Below are 21171 nucleotides of genomic sequence, written 5' to 3'. Positions count from 1 at the left end.
GCCGTCCGGCGACCGGTTGTAGAAGAACTCGAGGACACCGATGGAGGTGAACACCTCCCCCCCGCCGAGCACCGTGAACGCTGGCGCTTGCCACATGTGATGCTCATCGCCGGAAGAAAAAAAAGAACGAAAGAAGAAATAAAGTCAAAGCTCAATAGTCAATCTGTAGCCAAAGAAAAAACAAAGGAAAAAAAAAGAAAAAAGAAGGGAAGGGAATAATGCAAGGTAAGAAAAAAAGAAATGAATTGAGACAATAATGCTTACCAAATCCAGCTCCTTGCCCTCTTAAATAGAGTAATTAACAAGCAAGGCCTCAGGCAACGAAACCAGGCGCTCAAATTTGATGGCCTGGACGTCACCGAGCTGCCTGCGCCAGGCAGGTTACCAGAACCTCAACCAAACACATCCCAGGCAACATCGAGACAGTCTGTCACCCAGGCAAAAGCTTCCCAGGGTCTGAACCAAACAGGCCCCTCATGCAACAACAGATGGTAATTCCTTGGGAAACTCTTGTCAGAGGACTCCCTCCCAGTACATTATACCTGTACACCTTCATGCCGGCGAGAAACACGGCGAGGCCAGACACCATGAGCATCGTCAGGATCGCGAACCCGACCCCCCACACGATGTTGTCCTGCACCCAGATGACCACGGTGCTCGACAGCAGGGAGCCGATGTTGATAGAGAAGTAGTGCCAGTTAAAGAATGAGCTCCACCAGGTCGGCACCGTCAAACTGGTCGGCACCGAGGGCCGAAGTGCAGGACTTGATGCCACCGGTGCCAAGGGCGAGAAGGTAGAACCCCAGGTACACAGCGACACGACGAATGCCACTGTTGTAGGATGAGGCCATGAGAAACCGTCAGTGTTAGCATCCCCTGGCAAAACAGAGCAACTCAGAGTTACAGACTGAACATGTTTACTTGTTACTGTATTAGATTGATACTAAGTTACTACGTTGCTTGTTGCAACTTACAATGGCATAGACCAAGAGGAAGATTACTACTGTCCAGTATCTTCCCCAGTATGTGTCGGCCAAGAACGCTCCGATAAGCGGTGTGAAGAAGCAACTTCCTATCCAAGCAGACACGCTCCTCGCAGCATCAACATTGCTTTCGTGGAGCACACCGGTGAGATAGGTAACAAGGTTCCTCAAGATTGCGAAGAAGGCCACGCATTCGGTGAATTCCGCACCTAAAGCATGTTCAAGACTCAATAGGTTTATTCTGTAGGTTAAAGAAGGGAGATGAGGACAATGAAGCAAACGATTTCCTTTATGCAGGGGGAAGAGCTTATCTTCTGTATTTACCTAAGATCAAGAAGCATGCTCTCCAATTCCCCGTGCTCCGCTTCAAAGCAGGCTGATTGTTAATATCAACCGTTCCATCGCTAGTATATTGTGAATGTTCATTCTGAATGATCGATGGTAAACAAACTAAAGCCAATCACGCTAAAGTTAACTGTATATCTTGTTGCATTCTGACCGACTAAAGTTCAAACTGTGCTTTATGGAAAAAGGAAATATTTGTGGTCTTGACAAGAGTAACATGGTAAGTTGCTAGAATATTACCTGTGGATGCAGGTGATGAATCAGTGGCCTCTCCTCATCTGCTGCTGCTTCCATGGCTCCTTATTAGAGGACTTTTACAGTACACCTAAATGAGTGCATACCGTCCATTTTTCTTATCCGGTGGTTTAGATTGGTCCAATAATACTCTATCGCCCATCAGTATCATAGGTATCATTAAAGAGTATCATGGATATCATAAGGGTAGGATTGGAAACAAAAAACTATGATAAACTTGTAAATTATATGTTTAATTAGGAAAGGTCAAAATATTAGTTTATTCTTCGGATAAGCTTTCACTTATTATGTTCATTTCATTTATTAGGGTTTTCACCCTCTGTCGATCGGTCGATGATGAGTGGTGAAGGTCCGAAGTTCGGTCAGTCAATGACGTAATTACCCCTAAGGGTATTAAGATAATTACAATAATACCTACTAAAATGTACGGTTGGATCACAACAATGATACTCTCCACCATCTAGTATTATGGTGTACTGTAAAGGTTCTCCCTTATTATTGGCTTCAGCAATATTGTTCAGAGAATCCAAACAACGGTAAGCCACTTGCACTCCTACTGCTCATATACTTCCTATATATGGTCCCTCTGTTGCCGGTTCGACAATGACATGATATTAAATGACAAGACGATTAGTGAACATTTTATTTCAAATAAACTACACCAAATATGTTCCCCTATGAGAAAAGAAATTACATCGTAGTCTTCAGTAGTCTGTACATTTTGTTCTACCTGGATTTTTTTTTCACAAGTCACCAGTAAATGAGTTCCTCATTTTCTAATTTAGCATTGATATATCGTTGAAATCAATTGAGGCATGTGACTCTATCGTTAGGAAGGCAAAACATTGTTTTCTTGCAAGCGACGCCTTCCGGCCAGCAGAGCAATGTAGCAATGATTGATCACACAAATGTCAAAAGAATACGCTTAATTGTTTCATGGTACTATCATTTTCTGGCACGAGGGCATAGCAATCCTAGAATATTAAGAAATTTCCTCTTAAATAATTGCTTAAAAAATTATGGTTTGTATATCCCAATAATTACCACTTGAAATTTCAGTTTCAGGTTATGAACTCCCCAATATGCAGATATATCCTCCTGATTAAAATAATAAATCCTTAGCAGCCCAATTGCTAAAAATGTTCCAAAACAATTAGCTAAAAGGATTATTTCCACCCTTTTACTATTCCTAACAAGAAGTGTGGGAGTACCATTAAAAAACCAGAAGTGTGGGAATTGGAATGTAAACCGCACAACACTGCTGTGTGTGAGAGACGGAGAGAGAGACCTGGTGATGCTGGCGAGATGAGCAAGGTGGGGAGCATGGTGCAGCAGAGAAGCATCTCTTCTCCTGCTGGAAAAGTCTCACTGAAGTTGTAGCATGGTGAGGGCAGAGAAGCCTGGTGCTGTGGAGCTGCCGATTTCGTTTCGCGGGCCATATTTTCTTGTCAAGAGATTAACATTTCTTTTAACGTTTCAACGATTTTTTTTAACAGTTTCTTTTATAAAGAGATTTTCTCCCCCATTCTTTTCATAGCAGAGAAGCCTGGTGCTGTGGAGCTGCCGATTTCGTTTCGCGGGCCATATTTTCTTGTCAAGAGATTATCATTTCTTTTAACGTTTCAACGATTTTTTTTAACAGTTTCTTTTACAAAGAGATTTTCTCTCCCATTCTTTTCATATTCTCTTTTTTTTCCTTTCACGAGTTCTTTCGAATGAAAGCTGTTAGAGATAAGAGAAAATAAAAGGTATAGAAATGAAAAAGAGAATTAGAAAGATAACGAAATAAAGTGAATATGGTTAGAGATGGTATAATAAACGCTTGACTAGTGCTGGTGGAATCGCATCACACAGAAAAGATATATTTTTTTTTTATAAACCCTCCATGCCCTTTGTCGATAAGGGGATTAGTTTAGGGATTTTTACAACTTGGCCCAATTTTAAAGCTTTTCTATACAGAAAACAAAAGAAGATGTCTAGTAGGCTCTGGCTTCTGCATCGTGAAATGTACACAGCCATAATTATTACAGAGTTGAAGCAAACCCTGAACATAAAAAAAAAAGGTCAAGCTATAAGGAGTCTAACAAGACCTAAGGTTATCAGGTTATCAGGATCAGGATTCTACGTAGGATCATTTAACGTTTGATAGGATTGAATCATGGAATCATGATAAATTTAATATAAAAATCGAGACATATTCTAAAAGTGGACATAAAAAACGTTGATTTGGTAATTTAATTAAGTTTTGTAAACCTGGGTTCACTTATTCACATCAATTTCAATCCAACTTAATTTTAAATATAATTTAAAATATTTCATACATTAATTATTACATTACTCAACATATCACAACATGTAAAGAGTAAAAAGATGTTAAATTAAGCAGATAAAAAGGTCACATAGCCCGATGCATGCATGGTGAAAAGTTCCCTGATCACAACCTCCAGCCTTCTCTCCCAGTTTTGTAGCGAAGACCAAGATCGCAACCATTTGGTGCTCATGAAGATGACTTGCAAAGGAGTAGAAACTCGAAAACAACTTCATTTCGACATAACCACTGCCTAGAAACATAGTTTCTCTTGGGTACTAAATCCTAAAAAAGTTAATACATCTTAGTCTATCCCACTGGCTCTAAAAGGTTTTGCATCAACCTAGTGTCCGTAGATTCAATTCTTCTGTTGTGACTCGTGATTATTAGCTGAACGATTTGTGATAATCTTGGTCCTTGGTTAAGGTTATAGGGTGTAAGGAATGGAGGCAATATAGGCGAGAAAAACGGTGTAATGCAAGAGAAACTTGTTGCAAAATAACTACTATACCTATGGCGTGTCGTAAATATCTCGTCGATTTTAAATGCCACACGCCATTACCAAACGGGATGATCAACTAGCAAATAACTATCCTTAAGGAAGTTCGTAGGAGCACACAAAACTTGCAGATGTTACACCGATGTGAAACTTCCTGTAAAAGTTTGTTTTTACAAATAGCCTAACTTGTTGGCGATTTGTGCAAAACTCCAACAGGAAAACGTAAGTAAATTGCAGCTTTGATTTGATCCTTCACTGGAATTGACAACCCCAACCGTCTCTGATACCATGTACGGATATGACGTTTGCGTAATCGTTGGTTAGTTCGACTAGCTGAGCAAAGGACATTTTCATAAGAAATGGACGTTTTGTTGCAGTCCCGAGTTCTGACTTCTCTGGAAGCCAGAAAGCACGTTTCAGATTCAGTCACAAGCAACAGTCCTTGAGAGATTTTTTTAATAAAAAAATAAAACTTATTTCGATCTATGCACAGAGTTATACACGTAGCCATTTATTATTACAAAGTTTAACAAAATATTCAGTATTCCGAATAAATTAAGCAAAGACAGTGCTTGAGAGATAGAGAGCGCACTGTCAAGTGTCAACACACAAACAGGCAAGACTGAGACATCGAACTTCGGCCCTGTTTCGTATAGTTTGTGATTCTGTATATTTCGTTTCCTAGATAATTCTATGAAAAACAAATTATGCTCCTTCAAATTATATAATTTATTTGTATAATCTATTTACTGATAATTTATTACAAAATCCTATTACTTAACATAACTTTTACAAAACTCTCCAAAATCTACTAACAAAAACTATACCAAACAAAACCAAAATATAGCCGGAACCCAATTCTCGTCAAACCAGATATAGCTGTGTGACACCAAGAGTTGTCCGTTAGACCATCTCCAACGGTTTCTCTTTAGGGTCTAGAATCTTTTCATGATGGGATTTTCGTTTCTTTAATCGCTCCAACGGTTTTCTTTCACGGTTCTCGTCACGAAGGGATTCTCATGATCATTCTCTCTAGGATGAGATTATCTCTTATTTTCTTTTACGATTCCTCTCGAAAAGAAGCTGTTAGAGATGAGAGAAAATAAATAGAATGAAATGAAGCAAATAAGGTGAGAGGTGGTTTTAGAACCAATCCATGGGATTGGTTGGTTTTGGGAGTATGGCACCAAACGAGAGGACGGACGCACTTTGGCTGAAAGCGATGGATGGGACAGGATAGGATCCGTCGCGCTCGGCGCACCTGACTGAATGCAACACCTACCATTATATGTGGTGTGTCGATTATCAGTTTACGCGGTAGAAATGGACTAGTAAACGTTAGGCCCCGAAAGTTCCACTGAGATTTGGTGGGAACGCTATACTGTTTCATATGAAATTCATGATCACTCTTCACGGGGAAGTGACACTTGTTATCCATAACATATATTGAAGGGCAAGAATCGGCGCCCTCGGGTTTGGTTACTGTATCTACTGTAGCAGTGGGTCCCGCTATATCTACATATATGTATGTATATACATGTGTGTATATACGTGTATGTACATATATAATTTTTATGTTAGAAAAATTTCAGAAAATATGGAAATAAATATTATTTATATTAATAAATCGACCCAAATAATCTAAAATGCAAAGAAAAATATTAAAAAAAATGAAACAAGTTTTGTTAGATTCGTATTACTGTCGTCTACATGTTAAAATTATGTACATACATGAAAGTAATATTATTTTCTCTATAATTAAGTGAATGTGTTAAATATTGATAAATTCATAAATAAATATTGAGATGTCCAAAATTGATGAGTCTAATTTTTTTAGTCTTCTTTTCTCATACTTTGTGCAAAAAAAAAAAAAAGCAGACGTCCATCAACCTAGTTAATAGAAAAGGCACATGAGAAGAAGCCTTTCTAGTGCACCAGGGATGATGCCAGGTGTCCTATGTGAACGTGCTTCTCAGCTCAACGGTGGCTGCAATTTCAGATGCTCCGTCAAAATTTTGTTTTTGTAAGTGTGATAAAAATGTGCTAGTGTTTTCTTATTCTTTTATCCTCTCTCCACAATGAAACAACCAAAAAGAAAAGGTAGTACGATTTGCTCCACAAAACAATATGCACTCATGCCGTTCAATTTTGAGAAAAGAAAAATACCCCCTTTCATCGGAAAGAGATACATTCATATATCGCAAAAGGCTATCAATCTTGATAATTTTATGTGGGAGGTGGCCAGGTGGGAACCATATTAATGCAAGGACTGGATCATATTTTGCAGCTCCACGGTGATATAAAGAAAAGTTACAGCCAGCACTTCTTCCTTCGCCAAAGGATGAAACCTAAAAAGGTTGCAGACTTGCGTTATGGAAGATTCTACGGTTTCTTTATTTCTATATGTTACAACACGCATAGATAAAAAACACAGTTAGCCTCTCTAATAGGGCTTGGAGATCGCCGCCAGTGTCTCCACCACCAAACTCTGATGCAATAGCATGAATCTGAATTCCGTCCGGTGTGACCGATTTTTTATACCCATTTTATGTATCCTGACCGATTTTTGATACCCATTTTATCGATGATACAGGACAAGCGGCTAATCTATCAATGGGCAAAGATGTAATTCTTGAATTTCCAAATTTTTCACTCGTGACAGGAAATCAAAAGAAGGTGGCTGCAAACTCAGTATTAACCGCTGGACCGCGTATCAACCATTACAGCCAAACCCGCCGCCGGTGTGATCCGCCGGCTCGCGTTCTTCGCCGCTACCATCGTAGTTTCTTGGCGTGGCGGTTGTACTCATACCTTGCCGTCGTGAGAGCTTCACTACGGAAAAAAGCATATCAATAACGGGTGGTAACCGTCATTAGTGGTAGCCGTCATTAGTAACAGGTAACATCCTTATTATTTCGAATACGTCACTAATGAGAAGTCATTGTAATAATAACCCGTTATTGACATGCGTCTTCCATGTACTAGCCAGAAACACACCAGTGATGGGTTATAGGGTTACCCATGATTGATGTTAACACATAAGTAACGAGTAAAAAAGTTTTTCGTCACTTATGTATAAATCATAAGTGATGGTTAATGGTCTTCACCCGTCACCGATGTGTTAACATCAGTGACGAGTGTAAGTCATAAGTGACGGGTAATGGTCTTCACCTGTCACTATCACTACTACAAAAAGCCATAAGAGTGCCGGTTGAAAAATAGCTTCAGTGCCGGTACTCTTTATTCGGCACTGATAGTCAGTGTAAGTCATAAGTGACGGGTAATGGTCTTCATCCGTCACTATCACTACTGTAAAAAGCCATAAGAGTGCCGGTTGAAAAACAGCTTCAATGCCGGTTTTTCAACTGGCACTCTTTACTCGGCATTGATAGTCACTAACTTTCAGTGCCGGTTTATGTCTCCAACCGGCACTGAAAAAGCTTCCCGAGCTAAAAATAAATAAATGAGCCGACTCGTTTAACGAGCCGGCTCGGCTACTGCTCCTGCCGTGCTCAAATTGACTCAATCTTCCATACAAACACATCTCAGGATCAAATCGACAGCGCAAGAACACAGCACTCAATCATCCATACGAACAAACCAAAAACACAAGATAAGATAAAGGAGACAACACAGCACAACACCATTGCGTCTCCTCAATCACAGTATAAGAACACAACACTCAATCATCAATACAACAGCACAACACCGTCGCGCCTCCTCAATCACAGCACAAGAACACATCACTCAATCATCCATACAACACAGCACAACACCACCGCGTCTCCTCGTAGGTGAGCATGTGCGTCGCTGCATAGAGGGCACCACAACACAGCACAAGAACATCATCAGATCCAAACATGGAAACAGGGAAAAAGGGAAAGGAAATGGAGCAATGCAGGATTGAGATCGAACCGAGTAGATCTCGCCGAAGGAGCCTCTCCCGATCTTGCGGCTCTCTGTGGATTCGCGCCGTGGACGAGCTCAACGGACGCCTTCTCCCGCCCGAGCCTGAGCCTGTGCACGAGCTTGCCGGACGCCTTCTCTCGCCCGAGCCCGAGCCCTCCACACCACACTGACCGCCCGAGCCCTCCACACCGGCCACCTCCTCCACGCTGCAACTCACCTCGCCCGCTCGTACGCACCCGAGCCCGTGCTGTCGGTGGAGGCAGGACTGCAAGAGACCGAGAGAAGGAGAGAGAGGGGAGACAAAGAGGAGAGAGACCTGAATAGAGAGAGGAGAGAGAGGCATGAGAGGACAAGATTGACTCGATCTGATCGAGACTGAGGAGCTGACAAAAAATATCGAGCCGACGGACGCGAGGTGGCGAGACTAAAATCGATTGAATATAAATTTCGGATCTGGTCACTTTATTAGTTCCGATTCGTATTAAGAACCGGCACTGATACTAGTTTATTTTGACTGAATGGATGGGTGGATGTTACAAACCGGCACTGATATCTTATCTGTGCCGGTTTTAGCTGAATCGGCACTGATGAGGCGATACTTATGACTAGTTCTGTAGTAGTGTATTGAGCTCACCTCTGCAGGTTTCTTCTGTTTTCTGGTTGCATCCTAATGCATAGTTAGGATTTGGCAGGCATCTTCTCCCTGCAAACAACAGCAATGCATCCATATCCATATCGGCAAATACACTTATATAAGAACCCACTTCATCACAGAATCACAAAAAATATAAAGTTCCAAGCAATTCAACACAGAATAACAAGTTATTACATAAGACCTCACGACCTAAGATTTCTACAACGGAACTCGTCGTGTGGGTTGATGACTTCAGACATTATAAACTCGGCGATCCATTGTCGAATCCCTAGGAGTGCACCGTCATCGAAAAAACAAGCCTCATAATCCTGCATAATTTGATGCGTAACCAATATCATATTATCATGAAGCCAGTCAGCCTTCCAGAGTCCAGTCAGCAGCCTAGTCAGCCGATGACGTCATCATTCCGCAGTAATTCGGTTTTTTTTTAGAAAAATACTTCACAAAATAGATTTAATCCGAAAATAGGTTTTCTTTTATTACAAAATTCCAGAAATTGGTTCATGTTTTAAATAAATGTTTTAATAGGTTTTTATTCGGTTTTAATTCTAAAAATAGTTTTAATATTAAGAATAAATGTTTGAATCAAGAAAATAGTTTTAGAAAATCTATATTAATTTAAATAATGTTTTAATATGTTTTATTTAGTAAAATAAATACTTTAAATATGTTTTATTACATATAAAATTATTTTTAATTCCTAAAAATGTAAATAAATTGTTTTAATTAGTTTTATGCTATAAAATAATTCCAAAAAATATAAATAAATGTTTTAAGACTTTTAAAAATTAGGTTTAATTCCAAAAAATAGTTTTCATCATTGCTAGCCGTTTAAAAATTCGTTTAGCCATAGCATTCGCGTTATAGCTCCGATTTGGGTGATTCTTGCATCCAAATCTTTCTAAAATCGTAATCTAACCAGCCTTCGCATTTTTTTGTTGCGTTAGCTTCATTTTGCGCTTGCTCTTAGTTTGTTGTTCTCTCTACGTATAGATGATCGTGTCCCGGAGCCGTTCGAGAATATTCAAGATCAGGATTTCGACAACACTGAGCAGCACTTCAGAGAAGGCAAGTGTCCTTGAACATCTTGCACCTATTTTTAGGAATTTATGTTAGTTGTTTATCCTTCATTGCATGCTTGTCTAAATTGGAAACCTATAAATAGGATTTACTAGCTTTTGTCTGAATATCCTTGTCGCAGTCGATAAGTCATGGGAAGAAAATGGTAGATATGCTAGTCATTATCCTAGTTGGGTTAGAAGTTAAATTGACTAACGATTATGCAACATGAATCGGGTATGACAATCTTTTGTAGCAATATGGAATAGGGATCCTAACAAGATGGTTGATATGTGGATGGTGCATGAAGGCGCATGTGTTGTGCCGCACGATCGGAATGTGTCTGTTCCTGTGTGGGGTCCTAAGGACCGGTTCTTGAAGCCTATAACCCGACTGAATAGCGCAATCACGAGGCTTATATGGGTACAACCTGGCTAATTAATTAGATGTCCTCCTTATTTTGTATGCACCAGTGGACGGTTGAGTGGTATAAGAGGGGGTCTCTACAGTGGATGGAATCCCTGTTAGCGGAAAAACCTTAATGGGTGTATATGGATTTGGAGGTGCTTTGTAAAGACCTTGTAGTGAGACTCCGACTCTACACCCCGGAAGTGTGAAGTAAAACGGGAATTACGACTCGTGGGTAAAGTGTGCAAACTCTACAGAGTATAAAACTGATCGATCGGCCATGCTCACAGTCAAGAGCGGCTTGGACTTCTTCTTGATTAGTTGGGATCAGGATTCTGGTATGGATGATCGTGTAACTAGGTAATGGGATTACCTAGTGAGTTATGATAGCTGGATATGGAATATCTGGTGAGTTTGGTAGTTGGATGGAATCCGATGAGCTGTTCCTCTTGTTTAAGTTGTGTCTTCATACTTAGTAAATAGAATGCCTGATTCTGAGAGTTATAAGTTAAGATTGTTTAGTGCAGTAAACCAGTGTCTAACCTTTTCTTGATTTAAGCCTTCATATCATACTTTCCTACACTTGTGGAGTACGATATGCACTCACATTTGCTATTTCCAAAAATAAATACTGCTCAGTTGAAGAAGGCTATACGAAGATCAAGAAAGCTGAAGACTACAATGAAGACGGAACGTCCTAGGTCGTGTTGCCCCCAGTCGATTGCCTGTGGTGTGCCCTGAAGCTTTTGTTGGAATTTTCTCTTGTTCATCCGCTGCGGTTTAAAAACTATGTTATTTATTTCAATAAAGTTATTTTTGTTCAATATAGAACTGTATATCTCTGATAATGTCACCATATATATGATGAAACTGATCCTAATATACATGTGAAATACACTTATTTATTCTTTTGAAAAATCAGACGTGACAACTTTATTGCTACTGGTTTTCTTTCTTTCCGTATTCATACTTTTCCAAGCGATTAAAATCCCACATTAAAATTTTGCAGGGATGTATATGGTCTCAGTTCAACTTTGCAGGCCAGATTGCGAGGAGTTCCGGAGCTGCACTCTGCTACGTTTTACAGAAAAGATTACATCCCTTGCATAAATGTAAGATGCCACTGATTATTTTTAGGAGCGCTCTGCTACATTTTACAGAAAAGATTACATCCCTTACATAGATATTTACAGATTAAGCTTATTCATTAGTAGATGAAAAGGGCAATTTACTCTCATTTCTCAATTCTTGTCAGGCCCGTATATGAAAGTATTGACAAACATCCTTGTTGGGTCAACGAGTTATCTTCCCTCTGTGCCTCATCGAGTAATGCACAAACAGAGCCAGATTCAATGAGCTAAGAGCGGCCATCATCCAGAAGAAATAGTCCAGATGGCCTTCATTCAGGTTGTCCGGAATCGACTCGGAGATTCTTGAACTACTCTTTGTCTGCTCTCGGAACACACCGGAAAAGCACGCAAAATAACTAACTAAGAACTGTACACCAAACAATAGCTAACATCTGAAAAAGTGTAATAAAAGATAGTACACGCTGCTACAAACACGAAAGCATTAAAATCATCTAAATCAGAGCTAAAACGAGAAAGTTACGCCTAAAACAAGGTTTAGGTTAAAATCTCAAAAAGGAAATGACCTATTTTGAATAAAAACAGAAAATTTAGAGCCTATTTGTAAAAATAGAGGGATCTAATTCTATTATGGAAAATTTTAGGGTCTAAACTGTAAAAAGACATGATTTTTGGTAATTATAGGAAAGTATAGGGGTTTGTTTGAAAAATTGACATTTTCCCGAATTAAAGTAAATAGAAAATGACTGGATAAAGGCTTTGATGGTGTGGATGTGACTAGGCTTGACACCTCGGCTCTGGTGCTGAGGTGGCCGACTGACTTGGCGATGAGGTGGCACAGGGGCTGACTAGGATTAAGGTGCCGACATGTGGCACCATGGGATTGGATTGGCGAAGGGGTATCCGGTTCTAATCTCGGCTTTCCATCTCGGATCCGACGGCTCAGAGATGAGAGAAGGGAGTAAATGGCCGACGGCGAAGGAGACACAGCGGCGAGAGGTCGGGTGCGACGGCACTCTCGCTGGCCATTGTTTACGACGACGAGCGGCGGAGGAGCACGAGGAGGCAAAGGCGAACTCGATTGAGGCAGATTCGGACGACGGGGAGACTCACCGAGCCTTGGCAATGACACGGGACGGTGGAGGAGCTCGGTGAGCGGCAAGGGAGGTCTTCCGGCGGTCGTTGGGCGACAAGGAGGGGTTGACAGCCTTGCCCTCGAGCTTACGATGCAAAGGGCCAGTCGGTGTGGGCAGGGAAGCTCCAGGGCGGCGGCGACGTGAGCTCAGCGAGTTCGATAATGGCGATGGCGGCGACGACTCGATGCAGGGCGAAAATAGATGGAAAAGGGGGGGACCTTTATATAAACGGGAGATCACGCGGGCGAGTCAGATTAGCATGAGTTCGTTGGGATTCGGGCTCTGGGAGGGCGGCGGTGTCATGGCTGACTCGGTCTCTGGGCGGCGTGACATGGAATCCAATCCGGGTCGAAGGAGGAAGACAACGCAGGGCCCGCGCGTCAGCGGCACTGAGGCAGTAGGCGCGAACAGGAGCAGGCTGGCTTCAGCCAGGTGCAGAGATGGGTCAAGGATGGCTTCGACCCACGCAGGCCGGGAGGCGGGAGAAGGAAGGGAGGGGCAGAGCGGGCTCGGCCCAGGAGAGAGAGATGAGCCGAAAAAAGAAAAAGAAAGGAAAGGAGAGGGTTAGGGTCAAGGAGAGAAAATTGGTTTTTCTTTTGCAAATCTTTTTCAAATTCTTTTAAAAATTAAACGACGCGTCTTGAGGTTTTCAAAAATTTATTTCCACACATAAAACTCTAATGCATCTACTTCAGCATAAATGCAAGACAACAATATAACCTAGATTGATTATTTTATTTCGAAATTAAACTTTTCTCCTAGATTTTCCAACACTAAACTTAACACCTCTAGTTCTAATAACAAAAATGATTTACTATTTTCAAATATTGAAAATTAGGGTGTTCCAGTATTCTTGCTGATCTCCTTCTCACTACAAACTTTGTCTAATGTAGCAAATCTCTGTTCTTACACAATGCCTTTTGGATTGCATCAAGAGCTCTCGGCCTGCAAGGGCACCAAGCACCCAATGTTGAAGTCTTGCGGCCGTTCAAAAGCACGCTGAACCGCTGCCGTCCGCGTGTGGACTCACCTCTCCCTCATGCGAGTTCGCCACTCGCCGTGCACGGGAGTCGCTACTGCAGCTCCTCTGGCGTTGTGGAACTAACCGTGTGACCAGGCTCCCCGTGGCTCCTCCACCCGCCTCACCGGCTACACGGCCATAAAACGTGTGCGAGCTTGCCACGAGAGGGAGTTGCGTTGTGCCAGTCTGCGCCACTTGTCGTCGTGCCACTCATAGCGTGCGCTCATCGCGCAGGGGAGTCACGGCCACGACTTCATGCACGGGCCACCGTTGCGCTGCGCAGTGCGCACGAGCTCGCTGCTCATCGTGTTGGGGAGTCACCGTGGGCTTTCGCTCCCGGGCTCACGAGGCGCTCGCTTCGGTTCCGCGAGGATGTCGTTATCACATGGCTCCGGACCAAGGAGTCCCTTCCGGGCATTGACGCATCCCCGGTAACAGTGACGTGTAGCCGTGTGGGTACGTCAAAAGGCAGTCCACCAGCGTGTCATGCTTGGCATGAGGTGCACTGTATGCAGTTATCTTTATTTTCCTGCTCTGTCGCTCATTCACTCCGGGCTAAACAACAACAAGAAAAAAGGGGTAGGAATGTTGGTAGTTCCTGTTAGCACTTAATGTGTACCCGCGCACTCCCTGTGCGACGTTGCATCACAGGTAGTAGGGCACCCATATGCCATTCAGCTAGCGCGTGGGCTCTCTGTACCTTTGGATCAAGATAGCTACCTACTTACTCACCTGTCCCCTCTTCAGGGAGTACGACACACATACATCAATATAGCGTCATGCGGGCTTGGCGCGCGAAGGTCTACCCTATTTATTAGGTGTGGTTCAAGTACCCTGTCTCCTATCGGCTAGCTGTCCACTAGCACGTATGATGCACCAGAAGCAGCATGGCCACAGTAGAACAGTACTAAAAATTATTGCAGGTATGTATACGGTCTCAGTTCAACTTTGCAGGCCAGATTGCGAGGAGTTCCGGAGCTGCACTCTGCTACATTTTACAGAAAAGATTACATCCCTGACATAAATATTTACAGATTAAGCTTATTCATTAGTAGATGAAAAGGGCAATTTACTCTCATTTCTCAATTCTTGTCAGGCCCGTATATGAAAGTATTGACAAGCATCCTTGTTGGGTCAACGAGTTATCTTCCCTCTGTGCCTCATCGAGTAATGCACAAACAGAGCCAGATTCAGTGAGCTAAGAGTGGCCATCATCCAGAAGAAATAGTCCAGGTGGCCTTCATTCAGGTTGTCCGGAATCCACCCGGGCGCCCTGCCGCGTGCTGTGGCCACTGCGACAATGCCGAGCACGAGCGAGTTGAAGTAAGATCCAGACGCGAGCGCAAGCTGCCCGAGCGCTGCGCACAGGCTCTTCATAGTCTCTGGGGCGTGGTCGTAGAAGAACTCGGTCACGCCGATACCGGCGAAGACTTCGGCGGCGCCGTGCACCAAGTGAACTGGTGCCTGCCACAGGATGCTCATTGGCACGGGCACACTCTGATCTGTCAAGCCGTTGGCTTGTGCGATCGCGAGCCTCCTCGCCTCGAGCAACGCTGCGTACACCATGGAGAGCATGCATAGCGCCTGGCCAATACCAAGGCGCTGCGACTGCGAGAAACCCTTGTCGTTGCCGGTGAGGCGCCGCGCCAGTGGCACTAGTACGGTTTCATATACGGGGACCCAGAAGAGGATACTGAGCACGCTAACAATGGTGAGGGATGCAGGCGGGATGGCGAACGAACCAACACGGTTGTCCATGAACATGCCCTGCTCAACCAACGTCGATGCCATCTGTGCGCTGACTGCATAGAAGATCACGAAAGACGCCCAGATGGGGAACGTCCGTAGCAGCATCTTCAGCTCCTCAACCTGTGTCACTGTGCAGAGCCTCCATGGGCTCGTCGGCGCCGTGAATTCACTGTCCGATGGGGCCGATACAATGGCAGCCTTGTCAAAGAACCTGAAGAACATAATTGTCAATTAGAGGTAATTTTTCTGTGAACTTTATGTTTTCAGGTGACATGTTGGTCATAGAGGTATTTTCTACAGATATCATAAGCTCATGGCTCAAAATAATACTGGTTTTCAGACACCAAATTTCAATCAAATTTCAATACTTCACTGCAAGTTGGGGTTCTTTCTGTCTGCAATTTAGACTCTACCTGGACTTGTACTTTGCAAAATTGAAGTACCTGAATTGATTGGAATGCTTAATCTTGTGACTTGCATCGGTTGCAGAAGGCAGCTCATACAAAAGTTTGCTATCATCCGGCAACTTCAAGTGCCAGTTCCTGACAGTTGCAACAACCACCTGAGATAGGCTCGCGAGGGGGCTTGCCTTCATTTCCCTAAACCTGTACACCCTCGAGCCAGCGAGAAACGCAGCGAAAGAGCAGAGCATGAGCATCGTCGGGATCGCGTAGCCGACCGCCCAGCCAACATTGTCCTGCAGCCAAACGATCACCGTGCCGGACAGCAGGGAGCTGGTGCTGATGAGGAAGTAGTACCAGTTGAAGAAGGAGCCCTTCTTGGCCCGCTCCACCGGGTCGTTGATGTCAAACTGGTCAGCCCCAAAGGTTGATGCGCAGGGCTTGACGCCACCGCTCGCGAGGACAGCAAGGTAGAGTCCAAGGTAAACCACTGCACGATGGACATCACCGTGGGAGGAAGGTGCTGAGAACACTGGGAGTGACGCAGCTGCTATCAGAACGAGCATTGCCTGACAGAACAGAAGGTATTCAGAGGAGTTGCAGGTTACACACAGTTCAGGGAGAAGTTCTTAGCTGTTTTGAACTTACGACGACGTATACTGGGAAGAAAACAACAATCGTCCAGTATCTTCCCCAGTAAGTGTCTGCGATGAACGCCCCGAAAACTGGCGTGAAGAAACAAGCTCCGACCCACGCAGAGACGTTTCTCGCCGCGGCGACCTTGCTCTCGTGGAGGACAGTGGTGAGGTAGGTCACGAGATTCTTGGAGATTGCGAAGAAGGCCAGGCACTCGCAGAATTCGACACCTGGTACGTTTTCGACCAGTGAACTTTTGCAGGTGATGAATAGAGAAGCAGGAGCAATTTGAAGAGTGATGTTGAGTTGCTCTGTGGTACCTAAGATGAGGAAGCATGCCCTCCATCTCCCTGTGCTGTGCTTGAGAGCGGGCTGTTTGTTGATATCAACTGATCCATCCCTGGTATACTCTGAACCTGCAACCTGCATTGGAGCACCAAAAGATTCATATTTGGGATTCAATTCTGAATCAACAGAACCTATGTATGACCAACAAAACATAGAGAAAGAAGAGAGTAGCGTACCTGGGGAGGTTGGAGAAGAAGCAGGGGCCTCTCCTCATCTTCTGTTTCCATGGCAGGCAGCATATGTTTTGATGGAGGGAAAGGAGGCTTAAGCATATGTTTCCATCTGCTGTTATTACACAATGCTTCGCAAGCAGATAAAGCTGGTTTCCCTTTTTCTTTGGCTTTGAGATGACAAAGAAAAAGAAGGGAAAAAACCTTTATTATTTCAGGAAGAACATATGGAGAGATCTCAGTAGGACCTTACTGTTTACTTTAAGGTAGTGCAACTTTTCTTGCTGTATTTCTCCAAAATAAAGTTAAACGACAGCAACAGTGAGAATGATTGGGAACTTTTTTTTTTCTAAGAGAAATACAAATCAAGACGCAGTTAACCCACTCACACTCATGCGTGCGCGAGCACGCACGCCACACAGTGAGGACGAAGAGGTGGGCAGGTGGCAGCGACGCTGAGGGAGACCCTCGGCTTTATTCTACTGGCACACTAGGGAGCACGGCCCGGGCCCACGGTCTTGGACGGTACGGAATGCCATAACTATCTCTCTCTCTCGTTGACAAATCGCTTTCGTTGGAAGGCCACTGCATCACATCATTGACGCTGAAACCTTCGACCTTAATTGCCTAGAGAGCACGACCCAAGCATTGTATGGTTGCTGCTCGACCTCAACCGCTTGACATCCATCCATCAATCCATCTCTCTGATGCGGTGCTCTGTTGTATGCATGGTAGCCAACAAAATAGATAAATAGTAACGTACTGCTGTCCATATTACTTGACGTACAACGTTCGGTGTTCTATTACTTGATCGATAAACACCTCGTCGCCACCATTCCATTTCCACGCGCGCTACTTCCCAAGTCGCGCCCACTCGAGTCCGCCCACTAATGTCTTGATAACTTTTTCTCAATGATTTTTCTCAAAAACCTTTTTCGATAACTTTTCCTCATGAAAATTTTTTCGCGGTAACTTCTTCTTGATAACTTTTTCTAAAAACCGTTTTCTCGGTAACTTTTCTCTCAAAACTTTTGAGCCAGAAAAGGTTTTTTTGAAAAGTAAAGGAAAAACATGGGGAAAAAACTTTCCAAAAAAGGAAATTTTTTGGACCATCCGAGAGGATGCGTGACTTCCTTGCTTGTGCGCGTGGGATAGCACCGTCTGAGCATAGGTCATGCGATGGGTGGTGGAGCCAAAGCGTGCACCGAGCAAGTTTCCTAAAACAATATCTGGTGCGGTTCAGTGATGGCATTCTATAGAAGCCGACAATGATACGTGCATAGTACTGCCGGTTCTTAATAAAACCCGATAACGATATTATCACTGTCAGTTTTTATTATGAACCAGTAGTAGTAAGTATTATCACTTATCATTGCTGGTTCTTTCTCGAATGGACTTTTAGTGCCTATTTTGGTCCAACTGGCAGTGATGAGCCGACAAATATGATCATTTTCGTAGTAGTGTTACTGACTTCTCCATATACATGTTCTTTTCCCTAGTTTCAAATGGGCCCGCTCACACTTCTTCACACCATTGATACAGATTATTTTAGCCATCTAAGTTCATGCATTCAATTATATTTCACACATGTTCACACCTCAAACTCCTAGCCAGTCGGCCAACAATGCAGTTACATGATCCTTCTATCCTTTAATTGTTTTCCTTACGTTTTGTGAGGCTCTCTATATTTACTTAGAGAGGAGTATCGGTGTAATGGGTAAGGAGTGTCCTGTCAGGGGGGTCCTATACTGCCAAATGTTAGTCGGTAGTAGATATTTTCAAGACTATGGCTTCACCGTGCGACCAGGGCAGGGCTCGTGCGACTAGTCCCTTGGTTGTGGTAGGAGACCCTGCGATCAACTGTTGCTGGTCGTAGGGCAGGTATTCACTAACCAGTCAAATCGTATTAAATATCGTCCACTCATGATTTTCTTTCTCCAGGCACCCACTTTCGGCGAGTATCATCGTGGGCAGGCGAGAAGACAGGGTGACCTGTCCCGTAGCATTTAATGTTACGAGATGGCCTCGTAGGTAGGCATGATAGGGCACGACATGCATGACAGGGCTGACAGGGTGACCAGGACAGGTCGAGCGTGCCTACTCCCCCATTATGATGAGCTAGGAGTAATTGGCTTCGTCAAGGGTAGGACTACTATAAAATTTGACACGATCCGTTTGTAAATATTCCTTTTCCCTGGTATATACAGGGGGAGGAGCATAAGCATCGACTTATTGCTCTCGACCACATGCTAGAAGGCGTTAGCCCTCAAGCGTATTGCTGTAATTTTCATAGTCATCGAGTGAATTTAAACGGTCGGATACATGAGCATTAAAAACCCACTCCCGTTCATACTGTTTTCACCGTAACTCTAATTTGATGTTCCATAATGACACAATATCCCGCCACGTAGGGATTGGACGCATCGTAATGTCTCAGTGGCATCTCAGCTTCCGCCTGCCGCACCAGCCTGTGAACGCTATGCACCCGAGAGGATCTCAGAATGTTTTTGGATCTTGACGATTTCGTGCCTACAGTTTGACATGTTCCCGCAGCCGACTTGTAGGAACACTGGAGAACCAGTTCATACATTCATAAGAAAATATACAAGACGTAGGGCTATTATCCCACAAGATGCCTGAATCTGGATAATTCTTGGTGTTCTTGAGTTCGTTCGATACACACCCACAAGAAATGCATATTCACGCACCCTTTGTCCGGTATACCCTGGATACATTGTTAGGGATCATCCCCCGACAGTTGGTGCGCCAGGTAGGGGTGCGCATTTTTCGTGTTTCTAGAGGTGTTGAAGTTATGGTTGGGCTACCCATGTTCCGATCCACATTGGCCGCAGAGTCTCATTCTAAGGACTCCGGCCATCGCATGGTTTTCTTCATGCGGTACGACCCAGACGAGCCCCGTGTGCTCCAAGTATGGGACACCGAGACGGAGTCTGAGGATTCCGAGACCGAACGTGAAGTTTGCATGGTGGACCATGCAACGGGAGGCAACAGAGAAGCTTGTGCCTCAGGAACCAGTGGTGAGGCCGAGGCCATCGGCCAAGAGGAAAACCAGCCCGATGCTAGGCAAGGAGGTGGTCCTACATTACCCCAGCAACTGCAACGCCACCCGGAGGAACACTCGCCTGAGGTTGAGACCTTGGTGGTGGCTTCTTCAAGGCCGTCGTGCCACATGGGCTTCAAGGCCATCGCACCACATGGGGAACATGAGCACCAGGGGCTCCCCCCCCCTCGTGTTGTCTCAATGCTCCGCGATCAGCCGCTCGACTATGAGGCCATGACCCCTGTGCAGAACCTATAGACTATGCGAGTGCTACTTAGCCACTCATCGGTGGCAGTACCAGAGGGTTCACCGGTAGCGCCATAGCTGCACAACCTTGCCCTCTTGGTAGAAACCACCAGGTGCCAGACCATGAAAGTAGCCACTTTGTCCATCACAAGGAGTGGGCGAGGTCGCGGTTGGTAGGGTTCATAGTGGGCCCTATAGCAGGACAGCACATGTGCCCCCTGAGCAACAGGGAGTACACGGAAACCCCTACCATGTCGTGACAATCAACCCACTGACCCGCGCAACTCTCTTCACACCCGTAATCCCCGCGGCGTAATCAGGGGCTAAGTCAAAACACTCCGACGTGTACAATTTCCTAGGCGCCAGACCATCCGGCGTTAACATTCTTTTCAGAACTCGTCCAATTCGAACTTTTTTGAGTTCCGCTTCGGTGGCTTCTTCATGTATTGCATCCATGAGAATTATTAAAGCATATACTTGACAAACATGTTAGTCCCATTGACTATATTGTCATTAATCACCCAAATCATATGCTTGCCCAAAAAGGACCATGCTTGCTACAACATATTTGTTTAATTTCACAAGCATATATGTTCAGACTTATAAAAGCAAGTTTGTTTTTATTTAGAAAGCAAATCCATAATATACAAAGAGCAAACTTGTTTAAATTCACACTTATTTGTTTTGAACTTAGAAAAGCAAGTTAGTTTTAATTTAGAAAGCAAATTCATATAATACGAAGAGCAAACTTGTTTAAACCCACATGCATATGTTTGAACTTAGAAAAACAAGTTTTTATTTAGAAAGCAAATCAATTATATACAAAGAGCATATTTGTTTAAATTCACAAGTATATGTTTGAACTCAGGTGCCATTAGAAAGCAAAAAAAAAAT

General features: G+C 43.7%; 1 protein-coding gene and 1 pseudogene across 1 annotated transcript; both read right to left on the bottom strand.

The window, feature by feature from the left end:
* Positions 1 to 123: 123 nt before the first annotated feature.
* On the bottom strand, positions 124 to 1628 carry LOC133903652 (protein NRT1/ PTR FAMILY 8.3-like; annotated as a pseudogene).
* Positions 1629 to 14621: 12993 nt separating this feature from the next.
* LOC133903723 (protein NRT1/ PTR FAMILY 8.3-like) lies at positions 14622 to 17227 on the bottom strand. The gene is made up of 5 exons (XM_062345163.1): positions 16977 to 17227; positions 16773 to 16875; positions 16465 to 16682; positions 15859 to 16385; positions 14622 to 15626 (listed from the first exon to the last, which is right to left on the bottom strand). Exons 1-5 carry the CDS (start codon positions 17070 to 17072, stop codon positions 14801 to 14803), a joined length of 1770 nt encoding a protein of 589 aa, XP_062201147.1. The 5' UTR covers positions 17073 to 17227; the 3' UTR covers positions 14622 to 14800.
* Positions 17228 to 21171: the final 3944 nt, after the last annotated feature.

Source organism: Phragmites australis, chromosome 21, assembly GCF_958298935.1.
Source record: "Phragmites australis chromosome 21, lpPhrAust1.1, whole genome shotgun sequence".
Classification (NCBI taxonomy): domain Eukaryota; kingdom Viridiplantae; phylum Streptophyta; class Magnoliopsida; order Poales; family Poaceae; genus Phragmites; species Phragmites australis.
The sequence above is the reverse complement of the archived record's forward strand: the minus strand, read 5'-3'. Positions and strand labels throughout refer to the sequence as shown.